At 43.6% G+C, this 10,393-nt stretch overlaps 1 protein-coding gene across 1 annotated transcript; it reads right to left on the minus strand.

Moving 5' to 3' along the window:
- Window positions 1-1,745: 1,745 nt before the first annotated feature.
- Window positions 1,746-10,058, minus strand: LOC142470199 (taste receptor type 2 member 8-like). The gene is made up of 3 exons (XM_075577174.1): window positions 10,018-10,058; window positions 1,953-2,715; window positions 1,746-1,874 (listed from the first exon to the last, which is right to left on the minus strand). Exons 1-3 carry the CDS (start codon window positions 10,056-10,058, stop codon window positions 1,746-1,748), a joined length of 933 nt encoding a protein of 310 aa, XP_075433289.1.
- Between the last annotated feature and the right edge of the window lie 335 nt (window positions 10,059-10,393).

Below are 10,393 nucleotides of genomic sequence, written 5' to 3' on the forward strand. Positions count from 1 at the left end.
CTTTGTACATCCTCTATATTTACTAGTTATAGCGGTTTTCACTATGAGTAAACAGGCTGTGCTTATGAGCTTCTGTATTTGACAGAGAGGATACTATGTGGCAGAAATTATTGGACATTATATTATGTGGCCAGAGTGTCTTTCATTAGACCATACAGTATGTTGAATAACGATTTTCTGAATCCACATTGACAGTTTCAATTTTCTGCCTGGAGGTGTATACTCTGTTTGCTGTTTTAGGCTTTATGTCCTCTGTAGCCTATACTCTGATATAATCATACCATGGAGAAGCTTCTGATTATTACAAGCTGTTAATTTGTATCTTATGAGGTAAAATTTTCACAGCAAGGATTTCTGGCAAATCCTGGGATATACACTTATTCCCACAGGGGAAACCCATGTTTAGAAAAGGTTGTATTTTGGCAACATTCAATACTTGTTTGCCGTTCATACACAGCTCATAAATCTCTATGATTTTTCTGCATTGAAAGTGTACTAACACTCCCACTGATAACAGATAGTGGGCACCGCATGACCGAATGACCGCAGGAGAGAGAAGGGATCTTTTTGACTACGGGTTCTATTATAGCTTATCAGTAACCGTTACCCTCTTTACTCCACACCTCCTCCGTGGGGAATTGTAACAATTGTAACCATTTAGTGTGTAACTAAATATGTAATAAAACTTTTTTGTTTTTGTCGCTCATATTTTTGGGATCTGGCTATTGGACATAGGAGAATCTAATTGTGAATTGTGGTAATGAGTGCAAATAGTGGGGTGCTTTGAGCCCATCTCTTTTGGGTTCCCTCTGTACTCTATATTATTTACCTCCCTTGCACCTACCTTCTATACTCAGGACACACAATATATAGGTGAGCAGTCATACCCATCCATTCTATAACTGGAGAAGAAGTGCTTTTCTAAGACGGTTTTGAATTTCTACTTAATAATACTACTATTCGGTGGAGGATAATGTTTATACGGTCATACTGTTGGATATATTATGTCTATTACTTGTACTATGTGGAAAGCTAATAAAAACTATCTGAAAAAAGAAATAATACTTTTTGTTGTGTGTGCTCATTTTTTATATACTTCTACAGTTAGAGGATTTGTGTGAGTAGCCTCATAATGGACTTCTTTCCCATGTACAGAATACAGTATGAACTTGTAAAGTTAATCTTCAAATTACAATTACACACACTTGAAGTACTGTCCTGTATGGCAATAAAAAAAAGGTTGAATTGCAATTAGATTTTTAGAACAACTCGCGATCGCCCACTTGAGTTTCTTGATGGTATTGCTGACAACGCTAAAATGCAATTTTCTGCACTCGATAAAAACACTAGTAAACTTGCGTCTTAACGCAGTAAAGTTTGAGGAAATCAAGCAGCATGACCTGGGTATGCGCAGGAATACACCCCGTGAAATTTCCGAATAACGGCCGCTGCATCTGTATTTAAAATGTCCATAAACATTTTACAGTATAACCTAAAACCATTATTTTTGTTTATCAGTGGAACAATGAAGAAGTGAGACAGTGCTAAGGCAAAATAATAATAGCAAAGGGAGAGAGAAACAATAAATGAACAAATAAATCAAATGGGAGCAGGAAGAACAGATCATTTTAATAGGAGCAGTTATAGTTTGGAACAGATGTTTTTAAAAGTTCTGTTATCTAAACTATTTAAACTAATCTATTTAAATAGGTAATCGAGCAGTTGTAGATACTTCATGGTGCCAATCAGATGCGCCCGGTGCAGTGAAGGGTCCGAAGGCAGGTGGTCCTTAGCTTGGTGTTTCCCAGGATGACAATGCTGGACTGTGCTGTAGGGTAGATTAATATAAAGAATACAAATAACATCGACCACAGCTATTCAAAAATCACTGTGGAGACCAACAAAGTGACCCCAGTAATGAAAAAAACTGCATACAGGACGATAAGAAGTACCATAATCCTGGCTGCTCTCAAATGAGCATCTATCCGGGGGGGTGGGCTGGAGCCAGAGGCGTTCTGCTTCATTCTCCTGGCATGTGTCCACAGAGAAGTCAGGGTGAGGGCAATGGAGAAGAGGGTCAGGAGGAAAGGTAAACAGCATCCTAGAGTAATGATAATGGCTTTGTACGGTAAACTCAAATGAAAGGACATATTATTCACAAAGCTGCTGCCTGTAACATTTCCACTTCCCAAGAGAGGCCCTACATGGACTTCCCAAATGCATGGGATACTGATGGCAAAAGATCCCAATCCTGACACCAGAATCAGCTTTGGCACCAAAGCAGAGATCCTGAACTTCAGATGGATAAAGAGATTGTGGTTGAAGGTGACAATTCTCAGGCAGTAGTAGATGCAGAGACAGGCAGTGAGCCAGAAGCTGATATAAAGCTCAAACATCAGTAAAATGGATGTGGTTAAATACACCTCTCTGGAGAACAGCAATTCAGGGCACATCACAGCGAGTGATTCATTCACGTTCAGTCCACACTGCAGGAACACATTGTTCAGTGCCATGATAACCAGGATTTGATCACATGGGCTCAGTTTGTGGCCCATTTTCCAGTCAAAAAAGTTCACAGCCATAATATAGAAATTGAGGATGATCCCAGCTACACATTCAATCATTCCAATAAGGAACCCGACTATCAGAGTTACAAGTATCCTCCTTAGGCTTGCTATTTGGAACTGACTTTGAAACTTATCTGTTGGGATCAGACTGTGAGAGGTGAAGTTGATGTTTTTTAGTGACACTGATTATTTGACTTGATGCAAATCCCCTTGGTGTCTTCTTCCTCATGAATCTCACAGCTGGTAAATGTAACCTAAGTCAGACATTTAGCTCTTCTGTGTCTCACTCTGTTATTTGTTGCCTTGGTCCTCTCTGTAGAACTGGAGAACAGGTGTTGGGATGTGGCAGCATCCTCTGGTTGAGGTGCTTCCAAGTGAGTTGAACCCGTGTGGCATAAAGAATTTCAGCTCAATTACGATAAATACAACTCAGCTTGAAGTAATCTTTCTGACCTACCCTTGTGGTTAACTCCTAATAGCAACTAAGGGGCTAAATTCCTTTCCCATACAAGAAACTATTAACTCAGAGATTGATATTCCTAAAAAAAAAAAAAAAGTCCTTAATCAAGTCACCATGTTAAAGAAAATACCAGATTTATCTCCCATACTCGGTACAATATATACAAAGTAATGATTACTAATTATACACCGAGATATACAAACTGGGACTTTAAACACATAACAGGTTTCAACAAAGTATAAGAGGGAAGCATATTTCAGAGAAAGAGAAGAACTACAACAAGAGGTCATGTTCTGGAGCTGGAGCGTGGGAGTCTCAGGGGAAATGTGTGGAATTGCTTCTTCACGGAGCGGGGGTAGATTTGTGGAATATCCCACCAGCAGAGGTAGCAGGTGCTAATATATAGGGCACAAGGCTATCCTAAATATGAAAGAAATCCGTGGATCAAATAGGGTCGGAGGATTTGCTGCAGGTAGGACAATGAGCAGACACCTGGGCCAAGTGGTGCAGATAAAATTCCCTAATTCTATGTGACCCCCCCACTGGCTGTGGCCTTACTGCTTAGGAATTCAAACTGAAAGCATGTCACCCCCCCACCCTGCAGGGGAGGAGGACGGGGGGCGATGTGTGTGTGATTATTACAAACGACCGCTTGCAAATCCAAGAGGTTTTCTATTACATGTTTGTATATTTGGTTGTGTTTGCAATAATGATGCTATGCTCGGTTAGCTCTGTTGATGAGCTGTTATTTACTTATTTTAGCATTTTGGCAAGTCCACAGGATTTCACACAAAATGACATATTTGATTAAAAAAACAACTATTATCTGTTCAACCGTGTTTGCTATTTTCATGGCTGAGAAAGAAAAGTTAACTCTAATTATTACTATTATTACGCACAATTTAAAGTATTATGGTTTTTTGTGGTATTTTTGCTTTAGGTTTTGCCTCAAATAATTAATGTACATCTGGAAAATGTTAATGGGAAAACTTTTATCTTTTTTATGGAAGTGCAGTTCTCTGTAAGGCTAAGGCCCCGCTGCCTCAGACCACGCGCCCGCACTGCAGAGAGGCGGTGCGGGGAGAGGCACTTGGGGCTTTTTCCGGTCCAGAGGGACCATTTTTGCGAGCGTGACGCGTCGCCGCTTGGGATTACAATTCTCTTGAATCCCCTGGCGGCTGATGCATCACAACGTGTAGTGAGCTGTGCAGCGAGGGGGGACTGGGACCGGCTCTGGAGGATTCCCCTGCTGGTGGGGAATGCTCATGCCGGGAGCAGCGGGTCCCAGCCCTCTTTTTACTGGTCCATCCTCAGTTCCGCCTCTGTGAAATGAAATGCAGTGGTACATCAAATCATAATCTTACTTGAGTTCAGTTTGCAAAAAGATACAGTGTAGCAGTTAGTAAATGAACAAATCACTCACATATGTCTACATAAAGATGGTCTGATCACGCGTGAATCTCTCTTGAAAAACAAAGAGGAGTTCAAACCATAATACAGTTTTAATGCACAAATGATTAGATTCAAGGGGGATGGACACACTGACATTCTCCCGAAAAGTAAATCACAATGAGTGCTTTAAGGGCACACTCTCGCCACTCTGGGACTGCCTCTGGAACCGAAACAGTCACAGCCGCCAGGGGACTTACACCGTGACTCTTTCGGTTCCAGAGGCAGTCCGTGACGTCAACATTCTCCGTCGGCTCATGCACAGTGAAGTGCTGAGAGCAGAAGATACACGCTGCTACACGGGGCTGAGTCTGTTACCCTCTGACTCCATCGAGTGCTTTTATGCATTAATTTGGACCATGGGACTGTCTAAAGAGACTGCTTGAACACCGGTACATCGGCTGTTACTCTATCCTTGCCTAAGCTGCATGATATGAAGCAAGACCCTTGATGAAATCATCAAAACAAGAAAAAACACAAAAGCGCACCAAGATGAGAGATAGATATTGTATTAGCAACAAATAATAAAATTAGTAACTTACATATAAAATTTCTTTAATAATCCCCGATTCTGGTGTCTATCACAGGAGTAGGGCATCACATAGGAAGTATGAAGGGTAATCTCCGTTCTGAGAGATCAGACCCGCGCGCTGGGGCTGTCTCTGTTCACTCTCCTGTCCTCCACGTGTGGTAGCGTGGTGCAGAGTGTAGCACACATCTCTCCATAGTTCCTGGTCGCAGTGAGTGGTAACAGCTACATTGTAGCTCTATGTGCCTGTTTACCTTTTATCTGATGTACGCAGAACCTTGAATTCCTTATTTTATAAACACTGTTTATTATTAATTCACGATGCGCGTTGTGCGCTGTGTTTTGTTTTGTTGTTTCAAGAAAGGGGAGTGTGTGTGTGTTTTATATGGGGGATTATTATGTGAATGGTTCGAGAGCAGGGTTATGTGTATGGCGTGAGCAGGGCTATGTGTATTGGGGGTGAGAGTTGGGTGGGAGAGAGGGAAAGAGGTCGGGGAGAGAGAGGGAGGTGGAGAGGGATAGGTCTGGGTGAGGGCGAATGAGGGAGAGAGAAGTGGGATGAAGGAGGGAGAGAAAGATGGGCATGAGGGAGGGAGAGACAGGTGGGAGCTAGGAAGAGAGTGAGAAGTGGGTAAGAGGGTGAGGGTAAGGGAGAGAGAAGTGGGGGAAGGAGAGTGAGAGAAGTGGTTGATGGGAGATGAGAAAGGTGTGAGAGGGCATGAGGGAGAGAGGGATGGGGAATGAGCAGAGAGAGGTGGGGGAATGATGGAGAGAGAGGGGGGAAATGAGGCAGAGAGAGAAATGGTGGAGAGAGAGTTGATAGTGTGGGAAAGAGACAGGGGCTGAGAGAGATAGAGAGAGAGAGAGGTGGGGCCTTGGAGAGAGAGAGAGTTGTGGGAGTTAGAGAGAGAGATGTGAAAGTGGAAGAGAGAGAGGTGTGGGAGAGGGGAGTGAAAGAGGGAGGAGGAAGAGGATGAGATGGAGGGGTGAAATGTGTGTGTAGCCATGTATCCTTTTGGCTACTAATCTGCCCTGCCTAACACATAAGCCTTTGTACAAGTGCAGGCAGTGTTAGGGTTAATCTGGGTTCCACTGCAGTAAACAACTCCCTGGAGTGACAGAGGGTTGGGCATAAGGCCTGTGTACTGTCCTATCATGGGCTCAGACCTAGGACCCTCCCCCTGGGTATAAAAGGAGCTGCAGAGGTACATTTACTGAGTGTTGAAAGTGTGGAGCCAGGGCTCTGGCAACCCTCCTTCCCCTCCTGCAAGTAGGGGAGCAAAGGGTCGACCTTTGGGGCCTCAAGCCCTTCGGGTTGAGTCCAGCGACCCCAAGAAGTGTGTACCTGTTGTATGCTGTAATGTACTGTTGTACTATGAAGACTATAGACCAGTTACTGCTTTTATACTCCTGCCTGTGACTACAGTTTAAAGGGGGAGTGCAAGAAGGTTTTTCCTGCTGTGACTTCACCCAGCACTGATGGGTCTGTGGGGAATGGAGGCGCTGCAACCATGTACGAAATGAGAGCTCTATTTCCAGGAAGCCTGTCCTGTCTTCCCCACTACCATCGGTGGACACTCAGCAATCCTGTAAGCCTCACAGGTACAGCACAACGAGAGTATAGGTAATAGTGAAATCTCCCAGAGGGTGGGGAACACCTGTTACATTTGCAGGCGCTGCTGAGATCATAATCAGGACAGGCTTTTAGCAGTAAGAGAAAGGAGGTACGCTCCTGTTATGTACGAAAGAGGGGGGGGCAGGTGAAGTGTCCAGGGTAGTCTTGCCCAGCAAGGGATCAACTTCCCTGCCAGTGGAACTGCAGCCTGTTCTGCTTCCTCATATGTTATAGCTCATGCCATCCTAAGGACTGATGTGTAGGGCTACGACTAAGTAAGTACAGGGTGCAGAGGATTATATTACTGCTTACATATGAAGGAGAACACCCCCAGTGCTAGACCGCTGGTTATCCGCAGCAGGCTGGGCTTCCGTCGTCACGTTCGTTCCTCGATGCGTGATCACGTCACCTCTATGCGTTTCACATCATATGACACTTCTTCAGGAGGTATGTCCTACTTGCTCTCATGGTTGCTTTTTATAGCAAGACGATACGATACGTAATACTATTACGATTGATACAGCAATCGAGAAAATTATGGGTTATCCTAGGGAGGAACTTATAATTCTCAAGGCCAAAATTGTTCCATTTGGCGAGGGAAAATTACATAGAGATACACCCTTATTTGTTACAGGGTATTGTACAGGCATACAGTACCCCGGTTTAAGGACACTCACATTAAGTACACTCGCGAGTAAGGACATATCGACCAATAGGCAAACGGCAGCTCACATATGCGCCTGTCAGCACGTCCTGAACAGCAATACCGGCTCCCTACCTGTACCGAAGCTGTGCACAAGCGGGGAGACTATAGAACCTGTTACAAATGCGTTATTTACATCAGTTATGCACGTATGTGACGATTGCAGTACAGTACATGCATCGATAAAAGGTAGTGCTTCACTTTTGTCAGGGTTCTGCTCGCCATAAACCAGGGTCGGACCGCGAGGCTGAGGTGGGGTTGTAAAAGCACCGACCTGAGACCGCGCAGGCTGATCCGGATTGCGCAGTTCGTAGTCATATGTCGCAGGATCAGGATTGGAGAAGACAGCGTCGTCGTTGTACAAGCCAGGGTCAGAACAGGAGACGTCAGGATAAACATTGTTCATGCAAGAGTTCGGCAACAAGGAGATAGGAGAAACCCGCTTCAGCTTAGGAGCGCGGGGTTGGCCTTTGCGCGAGCGACGACCATGGCCCATGGTGCTGGTCACAGGAGATGGTAGGCAGACCAGAATAGCACACCGTCTTGCTGCACGAGTGCACCAGTGCTACAGCGCAAAAGTCCTGAGCGGGCAAGGGAATCCACTGTTTCAGCGCAGGAACCAGGACACGGCCTCTCTATATTAGGGAAAGAGTAGGCCCCAGGAACCAGGAAGCTGTAGATACAGGGAAACCTCCGCTTCAGTGCAGGAATCCAGGAGACTGCAGAACGCAGGGACGAAACCACTACTTAGTGCAGGAATCCAGGAGGCTGAAGGACGCAGGAACGAATCTCTGCTTCAGCACAGGGGAACAAGCGGCTTGAAGGGAGCTGAAGGATGCAGGACGTAACCTGGAATCAGCATTGGAGAACAAACGGCTTGAAGGAAGCTGAAGGACGCAGGGCGTGACCTGGTATCAGCAAAGGGGAACAAGCGAGAGCTTGTGGCAAAACAGTTGACATCCAGTAAGGACTATGCTCGGCAAGGAGCATTATGGGCAAGCAATACTTAAAGGCCAGCGGACCAATCCCCGGCGGGGGTGTGAAGGTACTGCCCCTAATGAGTGAATGCAAGTATAGTTTGCAATGAAAGGCTGCACAGCTGCAGTAGATACCAGAGGGAGTGTGTATTGCTTTGAGTGAATCCAGGCTGCAGCAAACCTCAGGAAAGTTGTTCCAGAACTGCACCGGTCTGCAAGGTAAAGTAACCAGTAAACCGTGGAGCGGATTCCTTACAACTTTACTGTAAGTACATTTTCGCTTTACATACATGCTCTGGACCCATTGCGTACGTTAATGTGGGGTATGCCTGTAATCAAGAAATGAAAATAAGGAAAATATTGCAGAAAAATTGGGGTGTCCTCCATATGGGCCCCGGGTTAGAGAACCATTAAACTAAAAAAAACAAAATAGCTTTTAGAAAAGCAAAAAAATCTAAAAAACGTATTGGCACCCAGTGCACTTAAGAAAAGTACCACAGTATCCAGTTCTGGTGGTAATTTTCTTTTGAAACCCAAAGGGAATTTTATATGTGGCAAATGTGTAATGTATTTATACATGTCAAGAGATAAAAACATACATGTCGCTAGAAACAAGGAACATCTGATTACTGATTTCATCAGTTGCCTCACATCCTTTGTGGTATATGTAATTACCTGTCCGTGTAACTTAAGATATGTAGGGGAAACTATTAGATCCCCTAAAACTAGAATTGGTGAACATATCAATGGGATTGAAAATGCTCAAACTAATCTAGATAGAGTGAAGAAAATTCATCATCTATCCCAGCATTTGTTAACCATCACCAAGGGAAAAGTAACGGACTACGTTTTAGGGGGGTGGAAGTAGTTGCAAGGGATCCCAGGAGAGGGGATCATGATTTAAAACTCTTACAAAGAGAGCAATATTGGATCTTTATATTGGGGAGCAAGACGCCGGGTGGGCTTAATGAACTAATAGAACTTGCCCCATTCCTCAAATAGGGTTCATGCATTCTTCCGATTTTCCATTTCGAATATCATCCATGTAATTTTTATTAATTTTTACTAATTTTATTGATTTAGAGTATTTAATAATGGAATTTATATCATACATTTTTTCTTAATTTTAATTAATTTTTCTTTATTTTCTTTTCCACTTTTTTTCTGTTCAACTAACTGGGTTAATTATTTGCATTTAGATTGTAGATATGATTTTATACATGGTCAACTAGTATTCTCCATGCAGGAGTAATAAAATTCACACTGGAATTATGTTATGTTGTTAATAGATGTATATTTGTAGTATTTATGTCATTTTATGTAACTGTTTATATTGTATGTAATCCCAGTTTGTAATAGTGGTATCATTAGGGATCGTTTAAATGTGTTTGATTGGGTAATTTGTGTACAGGTCTGACGATCTAGCAAGCCGTCAACAGCACCTGGCATTGATTGGAAAGGTTTTTTATCAGTAAGATACTCCCATAGGCTGAGGAAATGTCGGTCTTTTTATAAAAAGCAACCATGAGAGCAAGTAGGACATACGTCCTGAAGAAGCGTCATATGACGTGAAACGCATAGAGGTGACGTCATCACGCAGCGGGGAGCGAACGTGACGACGGAAGCCCAGCCTGCTGCGGATACCCAGCGGTCCAGCACTGTGGGTGTTCTCCTTCATATTTAAGCAGTAATACAATCCTCTGCACCCTGTACTTACTTAGTTGTAGTTCTGTGGGTTTTGACTTGAGAATTCATCATTGTGCATAGACTGTGTGGGTCTACAGATCCTATGTGATCTTTTTTATTCATGTATTTTATGTGATATTGTTATTTTGAGTCAATTTATAAAGCTTTGGAATATTGACTGATGGTACTTTTCTCTTTTGCGCTTCCTTTTTGTGTAAATGTTCCGGTTTGACCCCGCTGATAACGGGAGAGTGGTAGCAGCAGAGGGATAAAGAGATCTTTTTACGGATAAAGAGGGAATCTTGGGACTGCGCATACTATTTCTTTTTCTGATGTGTAGGGCGTCTGGAGGGGTGTTTTGGGATCCTGGGGACCCAGAAACTTCAGAAGGGGACTACAGCATCATT

The sequence above is a fragment of the Ascaphus truei genome, chromosome 19 (genome assembly GCF_040206685.1).
Source record: "Ascaphus truei isolate aAscTru1 chromosome 19, aAscTru1.hap1, whole genome shotgun sequence".
Lineage (NCBI taxonomy): Eukaryota > Metazoa > Chordata > Amphibia > Anura > Ascaphidae > Ascaphus > Ascaphus truei.